We start from the raw sequence: 21,241 nt of genomic DNA, 5'->3' as shown, positions 1-21,241 counted from the left end.
TAGCTCTGTCCATCTGGGAGGTGCTTGGCTGGACAACCTAAGTTGCTGTCTTCTCTTGACAATTATGTGTGTGTGTGTGTGTGTGTGTGTAGTGGATGAAACTCTCAAGGAAATAGTTAAGAGTCCTGCAAGGGGGTGGGCCAGATTTTCCCTGGGGGCTGTTAAAGCTGAGCTATTCGCGGTAGAAATTGCTGTAGCTTTGTACCATCAGAGGTGTTGTCTTTAGGCAGCCGTTCCTATTTTGGATAGCAGGCCTCACCCCTCTCCCTGTCCTCAGTTTCAGAAGGAACGTTTCAACATTGACATGCCTCACCGCTTCAAGGTTTACAACTACATGAGCCCTACCTTCTGTGACCACTGCGGCAGCCTGCTCTGGGGGCTGGTCAAACAAGGACTCAAATGTGAAGGTACAGGGTCAGAGGAAAGGCAGCTGAGACCTCTCCATGCTTTTCAGGTGTTCCACCCACCACTAGAGATTAGCTGTTGCTGCACGCTGTGTGCTTCTGTACAGAGTTGGATTCATCTCATCTAGGCACAGCTGAAAAAGCTTTTGTAATAGAGAGAGACAAGACAAATAGGCACTAGGCTCATGTGACAGCTCAACCAAGGTGAGCTTCTAATGCAGTCAGAAAATGTACTGCAGAGGAGTAATCTTGAGTATAATCAAAACTGCTGCTTTGGGAGTAGCTGAGATTTGAAGAATCTGACTCAAGGCAGTCCCTAAAAGTGTCCTGAAAGTGTTTTCTTTAAGTACCATTTTTATAACTCTCCCCCCAAAAAGGGCAGGTTACTTACTTTCATTGTTACAGATTTTGGGAGTAAAATGCTGGAGGCTTTTTTTGCTGTTGAAGAATTTCTGTAGCTTTCATTGTATTAAAGATTTAAACTGCAGTTCTATTAACAGTAATAGATCCATGTGCAGTCTGGTCATACCATGGGGCTCTGAAGTGCACACAGACACACAGCCTTTGGTTGTAACATCAGGTTGTATTTTCCTAACTCTCCTTATGTCTCTTATAGAATGTGGGATGAATGTGCACCATAAATGCCAGAAGAAGGTGGCGAATTTATGTGGAATAAACCAGAAGTTGCTAGCTGAAGCTTTAAATCAAGTTAGCCAGGTATGTTTTACTGCCATTTGTCAGGTAAGTAGCTGTTTTGCAAGCATTTCAGGAGTTTCACTTCATCTTTTCTGTATCACTTCTGTGGGGAACTGAGTCTGGAATGGAGGAAATACAGAGAGCTTTGTCTTTAATTTGGCCCATAAAGAAACTAAGATGTCCCTAGCCTGAAGTTGAATTTGGTGGAGAGGAAAACTCCCACCAAACAAAAGAAGTTTTAAAAAGCTGGGTAGTTTCCTGAAATCAAACTCTGTTCTTCTGTAGTGCTAAAGTTATTCTCTGATCATTTAACAGTGGTACCATAGTGCTGACGTCTGTTTTTCCATGCTTCAAATTTAGAATTCTACTTGAGTGTTAAAACTAAGTAAGGAGAAATATACCATAGAATTAACCAGGTTGGAAGAGACCTCCAAGATCATACAGTCCAACCTATCCCCCCATCTCTATCCAGTCAACTAGACCATGGCACTAAGTGCCTCATCCAGTCTTTGCTTGAACACCTCCAGGGATGGTGCCTCCACCACCTCCCTGGGCAGCCCATTCCAATGGCAGATAGTCTCAATTTTTATTCCCCTGAGATATATATGTATGTATGCACACAGAAAACTCCTCTGGAATTAAATCTGGTCCTGAGTTTATTTGCATTGTTCGTCTCCTTCTGCAGCATGACTGTCTCTTGTGGACAGCTTCTGCCTTGCAAATAAAGATTCAGACAGAAGCTCTGAAGTAAACCAGGAAAATATATCACAACAGCATTTCCTCTGAGCTGTGTTCCTAAGCATTCATAGAACATTTACCTTGATATCAGTGAGAGCTGTTGCAGCAGCTGTTTCACATCAAAGACAAGCCTCATTTTTCATTGCTAAAAACCTGATCTTGAAGGTCTTCTATACATTAAAATCTGTGCTAAAGACCAGTGTCACACACAGCTGTGACTTCAGGTCAGTGATTCCCACCTCCTATTTCAATGAACACAGATCCAAGAGGACATTTCCCCATACTTTGTTTCAACCCACAGTGGGAAGAATTTTAACCTTTAATAAGTTTGCCATGAACACCACAGACTGTGCAAGAATTTCAGTAACTTCTTTTCTTGAAGTGAAGGAAGTAAAGCAATTGGCTGATGTGAAGCTGTAAAGAACGTGGCTGTCAGTGGTCTATAAACCAAACCTCTTGAGAAAAGATGTGTCCTAGGAGTTAATAACTTTTAGAAGTGCCTACTGCCATCCTGTTACATGTAACAGCAATTGTTGTATTTCTAAAGTAATGGTGCAGAGTTTCAGATGTTCCTTTCCTCCTCAGAAATCTACACGAAGGTCTGATTCTGGATCTGTAGAAAGTGTTGGTATTTATCAAGATTTTGATAAGAAACCTAGAACTCCAGGAGATAAAACAGGTGAGAAAAACCACAGTGCTGTAGTTCAGCCATTTACCAACCAGCCTCCACAACAATTTAGGTAGTTACTCCTCCTTGCCCTACATTAGATAGTTGTGGGGGTTTTTTTTAGAGTAAGCACTGTTTAAAAAAACAAAACCAAACAAAAAACCAGCTCACTTTTTACCTTCTCCCAGCCACACAAAGTACTGAAATCACTTTGGACAAATCCCTGTAGTTCTGGCTTCATGAACATCCTCACCTTTCTCTTAGAGGCTTGCCACAATGCCGTCCCCCACTGGAACTGGGGATGGTACCTGGCTAAACCAGCACCTTGCAGAACCCTTCCCTCCCTCCTGTGACTGAAACCTCACTTGCATTGTTCGTTATCTCAGTCTGATCACAAACCATTGGAAACGGATGACAAGTGGTATCTGTTGATACTGTGATACTCTTTTAGGATGTAAGCAGCCAAAAGGGAATAGCTGAAACAGTTTAAGTAGTATCTGGAATCTTGTCTCTACATGTTCAGAATAAGGGTTTGGATTCCTTTTGCTATTGCTAAAGGAATAGCATTGCTCAAGTCTTCTTTCCTGAAATGATTGTTGATGTAAGAATGAATGCAACAGCAGAAGTAACTTTTTACTGGATGGAAATCACCAGTGGAGGTGTAGGATTTTATATTTTCATCCAGACATGGAACTAATTCTGTTGAAATGCCCAGTAAGAAAATTAATTTGGCAATATCCATATGTGCTCTGATTTGCAAGAAGAGAGAAAAAGAATCCACACTTGCAAAGGTGGTTTAGTTTCAGTCAGTTTGCAGCCATGATGATTCTTCCCTAGCTTATCACAGATGCTGGACAGCTCATGGGACACATAGAGTAACCTGTGACTTGTCTGTCAGGGTCTTGTTAGTGACCCAGCAGATCTATGCAGAGAAGGAAAAGAGGAACAGCTATTAACTTTAGCATAGGACCATGATTAACCTGAATGATCACACTTCTTAGCCAGCACTGTGCATCAATCAGAACTTTTTATGGCTTTAGGTTGAGGGACTACCTGGGCCTGCTAACAGACAAAAGCCAGTGTGTTTACAAGCAGTCTTTGTAATGCATCCTCTTCTCCCAGATAGGCTCTGTATCTCACAGGGGAAAGTTAGGGCCTTTAATTTTTTGAATGCCTAAGTATTGCTTAAATTCAGCATTATAAACAATCACAGACTGAACTCAAATCCAACACTGTCAAGTACGTTGGAGTAATTTAAACTTCATAACAAACAACAGGAGCTGCCCCTTGTGTTTAGATTTGCTGGTATTCCAGCAGCAGATGCACTGAAATTACATGTCAGGGCTTAATTCTCAGTGGGGGATCTGAGTCACACAATTTCTCCATGGACTGCACTTTCAGCTCCCTCTTTCCATTAGCAGATAGCAGTGAGTACGACAAACTCTGGGAGGGAAGCACAGCCAAGACTGCGTCACGAATCGCAAGTAGGAGAAAATTCAACATCGACAGCTTTGTCTTCCACAAAGTGCTGGGGAAAGGAAGCTTTGGGAAGGTAGGTAACAATCATACAGAGCTTAAGGTGACTGCCTTGCTTGATCTCCAGCTACCTGGAGAGATACAACAGAGTTGGATGTAGCCATCTTTGACAAAGGCACTAGAAATTTGTCACCTGAATCTTGCCAAAATCAAGCGTGAGTCATAACGCTCAACAGTGTTTAAGTCATTCGGTTTCAAGGCAGATGAGCTGCCCTTGATGCACCACAGTGCAAAAGGGTATCTTATTTTTGTACACTGCCCCAGTGCAATGGCAGATGGAGACGTGGGAGAGCAGCGGGACCTCCGCAAAGTCTGTCTGCTGTTCTCTCTGAGACTACAGCTCTAGTGAAGGAACAGGCTTTGCTTGCCTTCTGCTTATACACTCACAGAAGATTGACAGAAAAACTGCCCTGAAAGCTGCTGTGCCCATGTTATGTGGGCCTTGAGCTCTGTCTCCTCTCTATTGCCAGCAACTTCACTTTCCCCAATCTCACTCATCACTGAAATGTTTAATTGTCATTGCACCTGCTGTAGACACCTTTGATCTTCCCCTACTGCCACCAGCAGCAACAGCCTTCCCTACAACTGCTGTAATCTCGGTTTCTTTTTTGTAGGTTCTGCTGGCTGAGCTGAAAGGGAAGAATGAATTCTTTGCTATCAAAGCTCTGAAAAAAGATGTGGTGCTCATTGACGATGATGTGGAATGTACCATGGTAGAAAAGAGAGTCCTGGCACTTGCATGGGAAAACCCATTTCTCACACATCTTTACTGCACCTTTCAGACAAAGGTAAGAAGCAGCCCAACAGCAGTGCAGCAGGTAGAGCTGTTCAGTGGATGCTGTTAACAGCAGCAAAGCAAAAGTTAGTGACAGAAGAAGTAAATCTTTCTCACTGCTCTGTACAGTGGTTGGCCTTGCACCAAGTAACTAAGATATGGGAATCATACTCACGATAGAACAGAATGAGATCAAAACATCTATCCAATCATAAAATTACAGAATGGGCTGGAAGAGACCTCTAAAGGTCATCTAGTCCAACCACCCCCTGCAGTCAGCAGGGATATCCTGAACTAGATCAGGTTGCCCAGAGCCCTGTCAAGTCTCACCTTGAATATCTCCAGGGCTGGGGCCCCAACCAAGTCCCTGGGCAACCTGTTGCATTGCGCCACCACTCTCATAGTAAAGAACTTGTTCCTAACCTCCAATCTAAATCTGCTCTGCTCCAATTTGAAGCCATTGTCACTTATCCTATTACTATAGGCTTTTGTAAACAGTCTCATGTAGGCCCCCTTTAGGTACTGGAAGGCTGCTATTGGCTCTCCCCAGAGCCTCCTCTTCTCTGGGCTGAACAGCCCCAGCTCCCTCAACCTGCCTTTGTAGCAGAGGTGCTCCAACCCCCAGTCTTATTCCCAATCTGGAATAAGAGGCAGTTTAACTTAAGTCTTTGATCTTAGCTCTACCCTCAGTGAGGAGAGGGAAGCTGTCTGTCACAGGTAAGTCTATTTAAATGTGTGTTCTTCTTAAGTCTAGAAGCCCAGAGAAGAGATGATCAGCCATTCAGCTTTCTGCTATGAGACCAGGCTGCTGAAAACTGTAGGCGCCTCATACGCTCTTAGTGATGCATGCAATGCAGAAATATTCACCAGAGGAGGAATGTGGCTTCTTGGTTCCCAAGTAGCCACATCACTACTTCATGTGTGGTTACAAACAGCATCAGTAATTTCTCCATTTTCTGGTTATCTGCCACCAGGATCATCTGTTCTTTGTTATGGAGTTCCTGAACGGGGGAGACCTGATGTTCCACATACAAGACAAGGGGCGTTTTGATCTCTACAGGGCAACGTAAGTCCACCGCCCTTCACTCCCTTTCTGTCTGTTTTTACTGCACCACTTACCTGCAGTCTTTCAATCTAGTTTCAGTGGCTGACAACTGAAAAGGTGTTTCTGTGCACTAGTTTAATTCACTGAAGATGCCCACTTAATGATGTGTGGAGTTAGGTTTTCTTGATTTACACAGAGGTGATAAGTTTTACTTTATGGGATGCTAGTACCTAAGGTGCAGCTTCTGCATCCCTTGGATGGTCTATGGAGGACAAAATTGGAAAACAAGTGCTGGGAGTGTTTTCTCCTGCTATTTACTTAGTCTGGCTAAGGTGACATGGTAGTAATCTGCACATTCCACATGATGGTAATACAAGGGGTAAGCGTTTTGTTCAGTGTATTGCTGTCATCGCCTCTCTGCTGTTGGTCATTACATACTACGGATGTGTGCTGAAGGGCTTCACTTGGAGCTGGAGGCTGTGAGCTCCACACACAGAGGTAGATAAGTACTTAAGAGGTGCACAGTGCTGCTCGCTCCATCAAGAGACACCTATGGTAGCTCCTTCAGCCAGCTGTGTTGACTGTTTTACCTGAGCAAGACAGGCTGAAAGATGTTTTGGTCTTTTCAGGTTTTATGGAGCTGAAATTTTATGTGGACTACAATTTCTTCACAGCAAAGGCATTATTTATAGGTGAGTACCAAGCAGCTCCTGTCTTAGCCCTTCACACATCTTTGAGTAACTGACTGTAACAGGTACAAGCTGTCGGAGAGCTGCTGTTATTCCAAGGGCATTCACATGCCCAAGATAAACTTCTGTGTCTTTTCTGTAGCAACCAGAATAATAGAATGTTACTGATGCTACACAAAAGCAGCTTTGTTGCAGTTATTTTTAAACACTGCCTGTTTATTTTGGAGGCAAGAGAAAGGATCCTTGAGGCTATCGATTCCTACCACTATTCCCCACCTCATATGTTGTTTACTAAGGGGTACAAGAGCTGATGTCCAAAGATGGAAGGATTTGGGTGTGTTGCATTAGATCAGAGACTCTTGGTTTGAGCTACAGCTCACTTTCTGAGCAGTGTACATAGGTGATACTAGGAACTTCAGCTACCACAGAGAAAAGACAGGCCTGTTTTCATGTAAAATTATCTGCTCTAGTCAACTCTCTGCCTGGTAAGCAAAAGGGCTGTTCAGTTTCTCTCCACCCTGCCCTCCTTGGTATGTGCTTTTGCAGCCAGATAACAAAAAAAAAAAAACTCACAGTCAAAGGGAGGGAATGTAGCTTTTGGAAAGTGCTGTTAAAAAGCTCTAGCTGAACTCACTAGTGTTATTCTGAAAAAAAGACATTAACAGGACACTTCACAGACTGTGGTCACAACACATGAGCCCCTTCGTGCCGTAACTAGGAACGAGTCACAGGTAGCATTAAAAGCTGGGCAAGCTTCAAGCAGTAATGCTCCTGCCAAAAGCTTTAAGGGTCCAACAATTCTTCTTTTGAGCTGTGGAGCTGGTGCAGCACTGCTATGTCAGCTGGTGGGGCAGTAATTCACACCTTCCAGAAGCAACAGAAGCACTGGGTGTGCTCCTGGACCTAAAAGCAAACACTGAGGATTATAAGATCACACACTATATACATCTCTGCCTCTTTCTTCGTCTGACAGGACAGAATTATTCCCTTGTCCCAGCCACCTCCAACCTACAGAAGTGCTACTTTGTACATATTGTGTTGATGGATGATGGTTTCCTTGAAAAGCCTCTTTGTGCAGTGCAGAGAAAGTTAACAGTGAAGAAATTACATTCATCTGAATATAGAAATGATTCACTCACCTTAAAACATTAACGTCTCCTTTAAACTCTTTTTGCAGAGACCTAAAACTGGACAATGTGATGCTTGATAAAGAAGGCCACATCAAAATAGCCGACTTTGGAATGTGCAAAGAAAATGTTGTTGGTGAGAACAAGGCAAGCACTTTCTGTGGGACTCCAGACTACATTGCTCCTGAGGTCAGTACGTCACTGCCAGGTACCTGCAGGCATGGACTCAATAGATTGATGTTGGAATGGTCACTGTAGGTTTATCATCCCTTTGCACACAAATAGTTCAGAGCAGAGAAAAACAAGTGACATCTGGGTTTGCTGTAGAAGATACTCGAGATTTGGAGCTGTTCTGTAGCTGGAAGTTTTTAAAAAGCCTGGGTTTGAAATGTTATAATGTTCAGGTTTTGAACAGCTAAGCTTTCCCTTCTACCTTTACAGCCACCACACACATGGGGCTCCAGCAAAAACAATCAGTGTGCACTGCGGATGGCAAACAGATTCATGCCCACACAACCAAAATACCAAGGCAGCCTCTAGGGGGAATTGCACCAAGTTAAATTCCCTGTGTTTGTAGTTGAGGTTTTATCTGATGTGCAAAGCAGTCCAAATATGGTAGTTAGCTGTTAAAGGTAGAAGCTGCATCAAAGTCTGTTGGGTGGTAATTTGCTTCTCATTGCTACTTGCTTCTCCCATCACCTTGTACAGAAACAAGAGATTATTCTCAAGTCTCTGGTTAAGGGAGAAAATTTCTGTGTGAGAGTAAAGCCCTGCCCCCGGTGCTGTCCATGCTTCCTCTAACAGCGGCCAAGGACAAAACCGCCACATGAATCTGTGTCAACAACTTGGCAAAGAGCTGGATTATTTTCTCCCCTAAATATCCCAGTTGTTAAGGGGTTTTGGTGTATGTGACTGCCTTTTACTGATTACTTGTATTTCTTGTTCTGTGGAACAAGATCCTGCAAGGTTTGCGGTACACATTCTCAGTGGACTGGTGGTCATTTGGGGTCCTGCTGTACGAGATGCTTATTGGACAGTCCCCTTTCCATGGGGATGATGAAGATGAATTGTTTGAGTCAATCCGAGTGGACACACCCCACTACCCACGCTGGATTACCAAGGAATCTAAAGATATACTAGAAAAGGTAGGACTGATGATCAACAAGTGGGTCATGGTACTGGATTTGTCCAGGGAGGGAGAAATCCAGGCTTCTAGAAGGAGCCATTTATCAGCAAGCAAATTACTCTCCCAAAGGGAAAGTCAGGTCATATTAATTACCAATGGCCTGTTTGCTGTTAGCCACTTTTGTTCCTCCACCAGTGTGGCTGCTCTTCTTCCCCTACCACCACCTCCCCTTTGAGCAGACACAAGGCTTTACCTGGTATCTTCTTGCAGCTATTTGAAAGAGATCCAACAAGGCGACTTGGGGTCACTGGCAACATCAGAGACCATCCTTTCTTCAAAACCATCAACTGGACAGCACTAGAAAAGAGGGAGGTGGACCCTCCTTTCAGGCCAAAAGTAGTAAGTTATTGCAACTTTCCCCTCATGTTTTATAAACTAAATATTTCTGGGTCCTTGTTCTTGGATGGTTCAGTTATAAGAAAGGTGCACTACGTTCCTCTGACTGCCCTGAAATGTTCCTGTTGAGGTTGTCTTCCTATAGGCTGTTTTTCAGGGAGCTTCTTTACTACTGTTACTTTCAGGAAAATCAACTAATAGTTCTGATCTCCATTCTTGTGTTCCCTGTTAAGCCATGGGAGAAGGACCAATAATTTGAGGCTAGTCAGTTGGGAACTGCCTGCAGGCATTCCACACAAGCGTGAGGTCTGTGCTGTTTCAAACCCACCCAAGAATCTCCCAAGCAGGCAGAAAGGTGTGTTTTCTATGCCACTGAACTTCTGTGATGTACATGCTCAGTGGTATGTGAAAAAATACCTGAACAACAGACTTGTGGCTGTATCACTGTGGGGTGCTTCTGCTTCATCTCACCCAGTAAAACACTATGCCAGTTTTCCTCTGCTCTAGCCTGGTACAAGTAAATAATCCAGAGGTAACAGAGTCTGTAAAACAAACTTACATACTGGACGGAGGAGAGCAGTCCTCCTCAAGAACAGAAGGCTTCATGTTGTATGTTCCCAGAGAAAGGGAAAATCGGGCAATGTAGCAATCCTAGAAACAATAATCTTTGGAAGGTCAGAGGGTAAAAGGTAGGCTTTTGTCACACGAACTTCTATGAAACCAGCACAAATGTTTTATCCAGACACAAAGCAGCTGTAATAGGCAATCACCTGGGCTTTTTCTATGAACAAGTACAGACTGCAGAATGCTTTCAGGAATTCGAAAATCGTGGTTATTGCCAAGAAATGTCAAGCTTAAATGTAAGCACTGCATTGCTTTTGTCTGTGGAGAGTCTTTGAAAATCTAAGAAACATTACCACAAACCCAGGTGCTGCTTCTATGAAGCAACCTGGTGCTGTTTGCTTCACCTAGCCAGCAGCAGTTGCCCAGTTACAAGCTTAGAGCCAAAAAGACTTTTTTTCTCCTCTAAAGATAGGGCAGGAGGAAGGGAGCTCAAGACATTACTTTCTTACCTTTTTGTATTTAAGCAGTCTGTCCTGGAAGAAACAACAAAGTTTGTCTCTCTCTTCCCTCTTGTTTAACACAGAAGTCAGCAAGCGACTACAACAACTTCGACCGAGAATTTCTGAGCGAGAAGCCAAAACTGTCTTACAGTGACAAAAACTTGATCGACTCTATGGATCAGTCTGCATTTGATGGATTTTCCTTTATTAACCCTAAATTTGAACAGATCTTGGACAAATAGTCTCTGAGCAGAGTCAGACTTTGAAGCAGGGTTAAATCTAGACCTGAACCTCCCAAGTGCTAAGTGTTGTGCGTTCCAATGACGTTGTCAGTACTTTGGAATAATACACGGCAGTGTGATCAGTGATGTCCAGCTGCTGATTCACTGGCAGTGCCCTATTATGCATGGTTGGGTTTTAAGGTATGTGAATCGTGTGCATTGTTTTCTCTGTTTGGGAAAATGTAAATTCTGTTTGGTACTTGAATGTAGTTATGTGTTATATATAGATACGTGCTGTATATTTTGCTCGAGAAAAGACATTGGGGAACAGATGATGTCTTTTTAAAGTGTTTGAGCCCTTGGTTCTTTTATTTGTCTTCAATTAAAAGAAAGGTTAATGTAACTTTTTCATGGCTTTATGATTTTTTTTGTTCTAGAAATATACAATTAAACTGCAGTTACCTTTACCGTAGTTTAAAAGCGCAGTAACTTCTAAGCTCTTATACCAAAAACAACAATTAATCCTCCTACAACCTTTTTAACCAAAATGAACAACTGGGCACAAGCAAAAGTTCAGGATGTTAACAGCAGCTGCTGGGGAAAAGAGCCTGGTGCCACTCTTACTGCTTTTGTATACAGCCTGTCTCTCACAGGGAGCAGTCAGAGATGGTGGAGGTCAAGCTTCACTCACCATGCTAAATACTGGTTCTGAGACAGTGAGGGGATACAGGAGGTTCAGCATGTCTCCTGCAGCACCTCCAGGGAAGGGGAGCTTCTGCTGCTAAACACCACTTCCTATGACCAGAAACCTGCAGCATGATCACAGGAGCAGCCTAGGGGAAGAAAATCATCAGGTAATGACTGTATGAAGCCTTCATAGCTCCTGTGTGGGCTGCTGGAGAGGAAATACCTTGTTTAACCTGCAAGCACAGTTTTTCTTCCAGTTTTACTTGCTTCTTTCTAGTACAGCACCTGTGGCTCCTACTTGCTGTAGAAAGGACTAGATCTTGCTTTGTCCCAAATACCTACTTCTGGATTTTGATTTTCAGCCATTAACAAGAAAAAAAACTGATGTAATTACTGCAAAGCTCTTTCTAAAAACTCTTCTCACAGACCACACAATACAGAAGGAAGCAAAGGCTCTTGCTTCTCAAAATCTTTCTACATCTTGTAATACTGTTGCAAATGTTACTGTCTTCTCATCCACAGACAGGCAGGAAAAAAATTAGAGGAGGACTATCAGTTTGTCCAACAATGTTACAGAGCTCTTAAGAGCATGCTGTAGCTACCCTGGGCACTTTCAGACTGTTAATCCTGCTGAAAGAGCAGAGAAAAAGATCACACATTCCCCCAGCAGACTTAATAATGACTCAAATACAAAGCTTTCTTTTTTTAAGATCTATCTAGCTTATTCTTGTAACTCAAGTAATGCCACCAAGACTTGGCTGTGATCTAAGTGTATGGCACATTGAGGATGGAACAGTTGATGCAGTTGGCATTTCCCAACAGCCAGATTTTGCCTACTTCCCACCTAGCAAACCCAGGTCAAACACTATGCTGTGAGTTGCTGCTGCAAAGAGCAGCAAACCTGGGGGTTCCCCCCTCCCAGTAACCTGCTCAAGCATCTCTACTTTGATGGTTTTCACTCACTTGCTCTGCTTTCAAAGGAGAGTGCTGGATGCTTGTTCCTAAGCAGAATGTTAGAAATGTAATGAGCCACAGAGAGTAGCAGCTGTTGCTTGTGAGAGTGTTTGCTCACTGACCTTACCTGCCTCACTCTGGAGCAATCTGTGCCAAACCTGCTTGGGAGGGACCCTGGTCTTCAGACAGTACCTTCTGCTGCCACAAGTGCACATCCCAACAGCCTGACCACGCTCTGGACACCGGGGCAAGAGATGCCTTTCCTCCAAGGAGCTCCTCCTCAGCAGCACCGTACTGTTTAGCCACAGGCATTCTGTTAACTGCATCAGCTGAAAGGGAACTGCTGAGGAACTGCCAAAGATATTTGCTCTTTACACAACCAGCAATGAAAACTACTCATGTCACACAGCTCCTGGGACCCCTTCCACTGAACAGCCCCTGCCGGAGGGCTGCCAGCAAACAGATGGGTTTACTCCAGCATCACAGTCTGGGCCATCCTCACACCGGAGGGAGCTGCAGGAATTAAGGCTGCTTTCTGCACAGAATTCTTTAAAAGCTCTGAAACAAAACAACAACAAAAAAAAAATCTTCTCCACAAACAGAAATGCAAAGCATAAAGTTAAAACCAAAGAAAACACCTAGCAGAAAACACAGAAGTTGTTATCACCCAGGAATGTACAGAGGCCAACAAGACATGGAAATGTTGAGTACATAATTCTACACCACAAAGTAATTCATTTTCTCCTTACCTTTCAGCAGGACAAATACCCCTGCAACTTTAATGCCATCTACCTAACCTATAGGTGCCAGCTGGTGCTAGAAGGCAGCATTTTGCTGTTGGTCTCTAGCTTTCTCAAAAAAGGCAGCAGCAGTGGAAGACAAGAACAGGGTAGCTTTGAAAGGATGGATCAGAATTGAAAACATCAACAAGAGGTAAAAATTAACAAAGCTTTACCTTTTCTTACCCATGCGTGCAAATCTCCGCTTCTGTTTAATTGATTCTTCCAACTTCTTCTTCAGTTACTGAGTTACTTAAATTATTTGTCAGACTAAAGAAACCAAGGGGGTAAATAAACTTCACTCTTAACCAAGACACAACTCCTACGCCTCTGAAAGCTGTGGAAGCCTGCTGACCTGCTGGCACTGCAACTGCTGTAAGTGGGCAGGGAAAGAAACACACATCAGCACAGGTTATAGCATTTGATCTTTATTACTTGGATCAAAGGTCAAATTATTACATTTGTCTGACAGATTATGATGAAGGCCAACAAGGTAAGACAAGACAGTTTAATCCCACTGGAGAGCCTGCATCTGAACTAGCGAGGGCATTAACTGTCAGGAGGCAGTAACATGACATGGCTACGAACACACAAGGTCAGGAGGAGAAGGGCTCCCCCTCCCCTGTCAGTGACAGTTCTGCCAGAAATGGGGGCTGATGCAGCTTTTAGACAGTTACACTAATCTGCAATTCTTAACAATGCCTTCACCCTGGACAGAACCAACCACATGCTTCAAATCTACATTCTCCTTCTTGCCAGCTCAAAAGGGCCAGATGCAGCCAGATTTTGTACCTTCCTAGAGCTGAACAGACAATTTCTTCTTTTTTTAACTCTTCAAGTATCAGCTTAACAGTTTATTTACACTTGTATACATTTCTTTTTACTGCACACCCAACTGCATAAAACACTCATCACAGTATATTCAAGCAGGCTATAAAAATACCTACTGTACATAAAACATTTAGCCTTAGGATTTTTACAGCACCTCTGGAAGTTGAGAGAGGTAAAACTAAGGGAGGGAGAGAGGAGAGACCTCTCAAGCTGTGAGTGCCAGTGAAGAAAAGCAGTCTTTGGGCTCAGCCCTCACTGGGGGAAACCCTTCCTTCCACCGCATCTCTGCAACCAGGTACCACAGTGTGATGGTAAAAATTACCCTGCTCTTCTGACACAGCCTTCTGGGATTTGCCCTCTGTAACTGTAGATGAACCCTACCCTTCTCAGTTGAAAGCCATTTAACAGGGCTTGGGCCTGGATGGATGGTGGAGGCCCAGAGGAGCAAGGGCTGCCTGCAGCACAGCCTGGCTGTCCCTCACTGAACACATCAAACCAGGAGGGGAAACGGATTGCTGCTACACTTCCACCACCAAAGTGGCCTTGGTAACTATGCATCAATAAATTAACTTCTCTAAGCAGCCTCTCTCCTCATAGAGCCACATCTGGATTAATAGAAATGTGACACAGGCAGTGCCAGATGTGTGGATCCCACTCACACACACACACAAAGCTTTAGGCAGCAGCGCTTGAAGCGCTTGTGGTCATTCTGCACCCTACGTGTCCCTCCAAAACAGAGCCCAGCAATACAGTATGGCTTACTTCCAGAGCTGAATATATTGCTGAAATTAGCTTATTACAAACAAACAAATCACACCAGCAGCACATTATTTCCTAAACCCTGCACAAACAAAAGACAATCTAGCCCTTGCCTGCAACATTCTGTTATGAGGGCCTGGTATTTCATACAGGAACTGGGAAAAAGCAAAACCAACCAAACAACTCCAATGCTATACATGGTTATTAACAGCTGAAGAGGAGTCCTTAGAAAAACCACATGCCTACTACCAAAGAACAGTTCTCCTTTCAGAACTTGGGAGCCAGCAGCAGTGCTGGCAGCTCACTTCAGTTGTCTGGTAGCACACACAGAAAAGACACATTAAATTAGCACAGTTTGAAGGTCGTGGCATCAACAGAGATAGAAAAATCTCATTTTTAGCACTGGAGTTTCACAAGGTATAGAAAAAAAGCAGCAAAGAAAACCCCAAGGCAGGTGTGCCATCTTAAAAACCACTTTAGAGTTTACCTGGTGCTTTTCTTGCATGAGCTGTCCAAACGGTTAAATGCCACCTAACCTTTCTGGACTGTTTCCTGGGGTAGGTATTAAATGTGGCTATAAAAGAGGACTACACACTTTTACCTTGAAATTCACTCCCAAAATCGACTAAAAAATAATAAATTTAAAAACCACAGCACTAGTAAGACAAGTAGCTTCTCCAGCCCCTGACAGTCTGAATCCTTTTCTCCTCCCTTCCAGGCTCATAAAAGCTGGTTATCTCCTCCTGTAACTGCAGGAGAAAGGACATGTCTCTCTCCTTCAGTACCTAGGCTGCCAGATAGACTCACACTCATGGCCCCCACTTACTCCTTGTGTCTTCCACTGCCCTCCAAAATGCAGCTGGCCCCTAGGAAATGTTAAAATCTTACTAGACTAGTAGAATCTTTCAGGTAGTGAATCTAGCTTTAATGCTTTTATTTTCCAAAGGGAAGGTCCCCTCCCATTTCAGAAAAGTAAGTCGTGGCAGGCAAATCGAAGCTCAATGTAAACCACACAGAAGCTGTCAGAGCTGACAGGTTTCTCCCTTAAAGTAGTTTCTGCAAGATGAAGCCTTCAATGCTCAACAGGCAGAATTTCACCTATGTTAAATATGCCATCAAAAAAATCACCTCCGTGTAATTCTAGGCATTCATTCACAGTAAAAATAGGAGGAACTCTTACAAAAACACTTAGAAAAAGAAAGTAAAGGCTAGTTAAAATCTGACAGTAAAACTGACGCAGGCAATTGACCATCTTGCAGTATCCACAGATGAACAATAAAAACCACTGAAACTGCACAAATTTACATACGAAAAGCCTAAAACCCAACTCTACTCTGCTTCCCTTAAATGTTTTTTACTGATACCTTTCGGCACTGGGAGTTATCCACAACTACAGGTGTTCTCCAGAGGAGCTGACTCACATTCCAGAGGTCGTACAGCGAAGGCGGAGGCGCGGTCGTTCCAGCCCGGCGCTCAGCGATGCCTTCTCCGCTCTGCCGGACCTGAGCCGCTGCTTCACGCACTCGCAGGAGGAAGGGCTGCTGCCCTGGGGACTGGAGCTATAGGTGGTTAGGTACTGTCCTCAAAGCTTCTTCTCTGGAGCGATCCACGCCTACATTCTGCAAATATAAAGAGAGAGAAGAGGTTGAAAACAAGGGTCTCACGGTCCGCTGTAGTTTTGCTTAACAGGCTGCTGTGAACAAGGTTTAGCGCTCGCTGCCTCAAAGTGTTTTGCAAAACGCAAGGAAAGGTCCCAACCCATCAGATGTGAGAAGCTAAGGGCAGACCTCATCCTGGCCACCACACGCTTCACGGAGCCCAGTCCCTCAGACCATGAATGCAGGCTCGCTGCTGCCAAGGAAAAAGCATCTCCTGGACATGTACTAGGCCAGGTCTGGTGGGACAGTCAGTCTCTGTACACCGCCAGCGGGTCACAATGTTACAGGTTTTCAGTGTTCTTTACCTTTATCCACCATTTTCAACCACAGTTTTCTAATCCACTCTCTCTTCTAGCTTTCATGCATATAGTGGAAGAAAAAACAGAAGCACACAAATGCCATACACCACCCAAGAACTAATAACCCATCTCTACTTGTTTGGTGCACACTCCAGGAAATGACTCCTGAACACCAACAGCTAGAAAGCAAATTCTGATCCTCTCTATAAGCAGCTAAGTCACTAGAAGGATTCTGAATACCTTTCTGAAGAGCTGGCAACAAAGTTTAAATCTGCACGTTGGCAGATGTCACATTGACACCAGGTAACATCTCAAGGGAGTTATAACCACATTTGTGAGTTTACTTTGAAAACAAACCTCTTTGGTCCAGCCCATGGGAAAAGACAGCAAAGGGTACTCTGGGCACACATTGTCAGCACACACATACACAGCTCCACCAGCCGAAGTGCATCAACTCAAAAAGCAAGGCATTCCTCTCCCCAACCAAAGTTTCTAGCATTTCCAACCACTTTTAATGGAAACAGGAGATAAACAAGGAGCACCAGGTTTGATTTAGGGGTTGAAGTGTGCCAACATCACTTCTGCCCTTACCAGTCCTCCTACTTCAGTGTCAGTTCTTTCCTTTCTCCTTGAAAGGAGAAACAAAAGCCTTGAAGCCCCTGGGTAACTCACCCTGTTCACCACCACACCCGCACACAAATGCTGCTGGGCACGCACGTCCAAACGCTGGAAATCTCTGCACCCACCAGCCCAGTGTCCAACCCCCTCTCTGCCTTCTCTTTAGGAAGAAAAGAAAAGCAACAACCCTCTTTTTTCCACTCTTGTGAGACCCTACACATCCAGTTCTGCTGTCTCCATCAAAAGAAGAATGCAGAGCTGTTGGAGCAAGTCCAGAGGAGGGCCACAAAGATGATCTGGGCTGGAACACCTCTGCTATGAGGATAGGCTGAGGGAGCTTGGGTTGTTCAGCCTAGAGAACTTCAGGGGACCTTAGAACTGCCTCCAAATACAGGAAGGATTCCCCAAGGATCAGTGCTGGGCCCAGTCCTGTTCAACATCTTTATTGATGATCTGGACGAGGGCATTGAGTCCAGCATCAGTAAGTTTGCAGATGACACCAAGCTAGGAGCAGGTGTTGATCTGTTGGAAGGTAGGAGAGCCCTGCAGAGGGACCTGGACAGGCTGGATGGGTGGGCAGAGGCCAATGGGATGAGATTTAACAAGGCCAAGTGCAGGGTTCTGCACTTCGGCCACAATAACCCCAAGCAGTGCTACAGGCTGGGGACTGAGTGGCTGGAGAGCAGCCAGGAGGAAAGGGACCTGGGGGTACTGATAGATAGTAAGCTGAAGATGAGCCAGCAGTGTGCCCAGGTGGCCAAGAGAGCCAATGGCATCCTGGCCTGCATCAGGAACAGTGTGGCCAGTAGGACAAGGGAGGTTATTCTTCCCCTGTACTCAGCACTGGTCAGGCCACACCTTGAGTACTGTGTCCAGTTCTGGGCCCCTCAATTCAAGAAAGATGTTGAGGTGCTGGAACATGTCCAGAGAAGGGCAACGAAGCTGGTGAGGGGCCTGGAACACAAACCCTATGAGGAGAGGTTGAGGGAACTGGGCCTGTTTAGCCTGGAGAAGAGGAGGCTCAGGGGTGATCTTATTACTGTCTACAACTACCTGAAGGGGCATTGTAGCCAGGTGGGGGTTGGCCTCTTCTCCCAGGTAACCAGCAATAAAACAAGGGGACACAGTCTCAAGTTGTGCCAGGGTAGGTATAGGCTGGATGTTAGGAAGAAGTTCTTCACAGAGAGAGTGATTTCCCATTGGAATGGGCTGCCCAGGGAGGTGGTGGAGGCACCGTCCCTGGGGGTCTTCAAGAAAAGACTGGATGAGGCACTTAGTGCCATGGTCTAGTTGACTGGCTAGGGCTGGGTGATAGGTTGGACTCGATGATCTTGGAGGTCTCTTCCAACCTGGTTGATTCTATGATTCTAAGGGAACCTGCAAGAAGGCTGGAGAGGGACTTTTCATAAGGGTGTCTAGGGATAGGACAAGGGGAATGGATTTAAGCTGAGGGAGAGTATGCTTAGACTGGATCTTAGGAAGAAGTTATTTGGCATGAGGATGGCTGAGGAACAAGTTGCCCGAAGAGGTTGTGGATATCTCCTTGTTGAGGGTGTTTTAAGGCCAGGCTGGATGAGGCCTTGAGCAGCTGAGAGGTGTCCCTGCCCATGGCAGGGAGGTTGGAGTGGATGATCTCTAAGGTCCCTTCCAACCTAAGCCATTCTGTGATTCTATTTCATAAAGAAGCTTCCACAGGGAGCATCCCTTCTGCAGCAAAGGACACCCACGAAGTGGCAATAGGTAAAAACAGAGAGAACTGGCAAAACAAGTCATAGTCTGCATGACAGCAAGTTGAAAAACACAATGAAACATAGAATCAGAACAGTTTTGGGTGGAAAAGACCCCTAAGATCAAGGCTGACCATGCATTTGTTTGTATTTTCCTTAGCAAGATGCAATGTACTGAGAAATTCCTTGGGATTGTGGAGATGACTCCACAGGCACTCCTGTGGAGAATATTGGCTGAAATCTAAGCTGAGCATCTACTGTTGATTCAAAGAAGATTAAATGGAGCATGAAATGGAGCATCAATATGCAGGAATTCAGTGGTCCTGGAAATTAGCCCACAAGCAGCAAGAACTGGACAGCTAAGACATGAAACTGAAAGGAAATGTGGTCAAGGCAGGCAAAACAGCTCATTTATGTCAACAAGAGGTATCAGATGAAAACAGCATCTTACCAACTGACCCAAGAGGGAACACTGATGAACAGCCACAGCTGGAAGCCAGAAGTGCTTCAACTTGAGCAAATGTGAAGAGGAACAGTATGGAGAAGTGAAGCACTGCACAGTCACAGTAAGGGAAGGAAACTTAAGCCCTTATAAACACACCCTAGGGTTTATAAACAAAGGAGAACTGCAAGACCTGGACTAAGGCTCAGAAAGGGTCTCATTGGTGGTAAAACAATTTCTACTGGTAGGAATCACATCAGATTAGATAGTGACAGCTCAGACCTGCCTCCAGAACAGCCACAGGTGTTGAGAGAAGAAAGCCATGCCATGAGAACGGTGCTGCTGCTCAGAAAGATGTCTCAACTTTTAGCCTTACTTTTGGGACCAAAAAGCATCCCTGCAACTGTCCAGCACCAAAGCATGTGTGCTCTGGACAGAGCTGCTCTCCTAGGAACATGTCTGCCACACAGCAGCAGCAGCACCAACTGCAGAGCCCAGGAGAACAGTGTTTAGAAGGAGGTGTGTGGAGCGTTTATTCCTACTCTTGGGAATGAAAACACCACATACCTTTTTGTAACACTTTCTGCCAAGGTACATGGGCTTTGCCTTCCTCAGCCCAGCAAGAGGCTCACCACATCTGGAGCCTGCTCCCCAGGGAGGCTCAGCACTCACCCCGCATGGCAGGAGCAACCTCACTCTGCCTTGCACAAGGGTTCATCTCCCTCACCTCTCTCTGGACAGACCCAAGCAAGTCTTATGCCACTGTTTCTCCTTTCCTCACTGTATATACTTCCCCCACTGCTTTGCCTTTGTTTTTTTTTTTGCTACAGAATAGAGCCTCCCTGAATTTCCAAACAGGACAAAGCCTGCCATTTCAGTTTCAGTGTGATTAGCAGCTAACATGAGATCTACACAACAAAACGAGGAGACTCCACAGGATGGTTCCTCTAGGGAAGTAGGCTCTGAAGGGCACAGGAGACATGGAGACAGCCAAAGCAAATGTGGCTCATAAGGGCCCTGCACAGCTGAACAACCAGCACAGACAGAAATAAATAGCACAATCCAGCACTCTTCTCTGACATCTTTTCCTCGGAGAGCTGTGCTGCAAACTGTCCCTGGTGCCTCCTGCCCAGCATCAGGCCTTTCTTTTACTAGAAAATAAGCCAGAGAGGGCTACTAAGCAATCCTGTTGTAACAGGAGATCCCCTAGAGCACAAAACTGCTTTTGAACAGACACTTCTCTGTGTAGCACACATCAGCACAATAAGCCTCGTGCTCAGCTAAGAGAACAATGCATAGCTACAGCCCCAGGAAATCCAATTTTGCAAGTCTGGAAGGTCCAGGGCATTTCTGCTGCTTCCTCTCCCCCTGCAACCTATATCACCCTCCAGCCAAACTCCTGTTGCTTCCACCTTCTCCTCCTTCTCTCCCAGCCCAAACCAGTAAAACTCAGTTTTTCCACAGCAGATGCCTGCACAGATTTTGGCTCCCTCAAAAACTTACATGCTTTTAGTTTAAATTTGCTGTCTTCCCTTAGCTGTGGCCCGTGGAGGTGACAGCACTGCAAGCTGTCTCAAGGCAGCTTCTCAGTACCCAAGGCCAGATAGCAGGTAAAAGTGACCAGGCTCACTAATTACTGTGTGCAAACGGACACAGTAGGCTCACATTTCTGCTCTGTGGCATTTTTCATGACACTGCACATGCCAATAGGCTGGGGCAACTGAACACTGAAAAGTGACAAAACACTTCCATGTCAGGGTCACAACAGAGAGAATAATCCAGGTTCCTTTGGCCCCAGCCCATCCTGGGCTGATGGTTTAACTAAACAGCAAGAAGAGTTGGAGGCTTTCTGGACAGGAGCTTATCCAGTTGTACCAAACATTCCCAATCACCATACACCTCTGAAAACTTCAGTTTCATTTTAGAAGTGCAGATATCTAACACTTTCTTCCCCTGATCCTAGACTTGGAGAAATGTACCACCTGAGAAACCTAACAGACAAA

General features: G+C 44.8%; 2 protein-coding genes across 7 annotated transcripts in view; one reads left to right on the top strand and one right to left on the bottom strand.

Moving 5' to 3' along the window:
• PRKCD (protein kinase C delta) overlaps positions 1-10,887 on the top strand; it is a 62,335-nt gene extending 51,448 nt beyond the window's left edge. The window contains exons 8-18 of the mRNA XM_064156528.1: positions 278-407; positions 1,021-1,121; positions 2,424-2,517; positions 3,924-4,057; positions 4,656-4,829; positions 5,791-5,882; positions 6,491-6,553; positions 7,728-7,866; positions 8,634-8,822; positions 9,074-9,202; positions 10,347-10,887. Coding sequence (XP_064012598.1) covers positions 278-407; positions 1,021-1,121; positions 2,424-2,517; positions 3,924-4,057; positions 4,656-4,829; positions 5,791-5,882; positions 6,491-6,553; positions 7,728-7,866; positions 8,634-8,822; positions 9,074-9,202; positions 10,347-10,505 — 1,404 coding nt within the window. The 3' untranslated portion in view covers positions 10,506-10,887. The remainder of the gene's footprint in view (positions 1-277; positions 408-1,020; positions 1,122-2,423; positions 2,518-3,923; positions 4,058-4,655; positions 4,830-5,790; positions 5,883-6,490; positions 6,554-7,727; positions 7,867-8,633; positions 8,823-9,073; positions 9,203-10,346) is intronic.
• A 2,429-nt stretch (positions 10,888-13,316) lies between these two features.
• Positions 13,317-21,241, bottom strand: part of LOC135182423 (6-phosphofructo-2-kinase/fructose-2,6-bisphosphatase 4) — a 57,904-nt gene continuing 49,979 nt past the window's right edge. For all 6 annotated transcript variants that reach the window (XM_064156526.1, XM_064156523.1, XM_064156524.1 and 3 more), the window contains exon 14: positions 13,317-16,113. In XM_064156526.1, the coding sequence (XP_064012596.1) occupies positions 16,054-16,113 (60 nt within the window). In that variant the 3' untranslated portion in view covers positions 13,317-16,053. The remainder of the gene's footprint in view (positions 16,114-21,241) is intronic.

Source organism: Pogoniulus pusillus, chromosome 16 (genome assembly GCF_015220805.1).
Source record: "Pogoniulus pusillus isolate bPogPus1 chromosome 16, bPogPus1.pri, whole genome shotgun sequence".
NCBI lineage: Eukaryota > Metazoa > Chordata > Aves > Piciformes > Lybiidae > Pogoniulus > Pogoniulus pusillus.
Note: the sequence above shows the minus strand (reverse complement) of the source record. Positions and strands in the feature narration are given on the sequence as shown.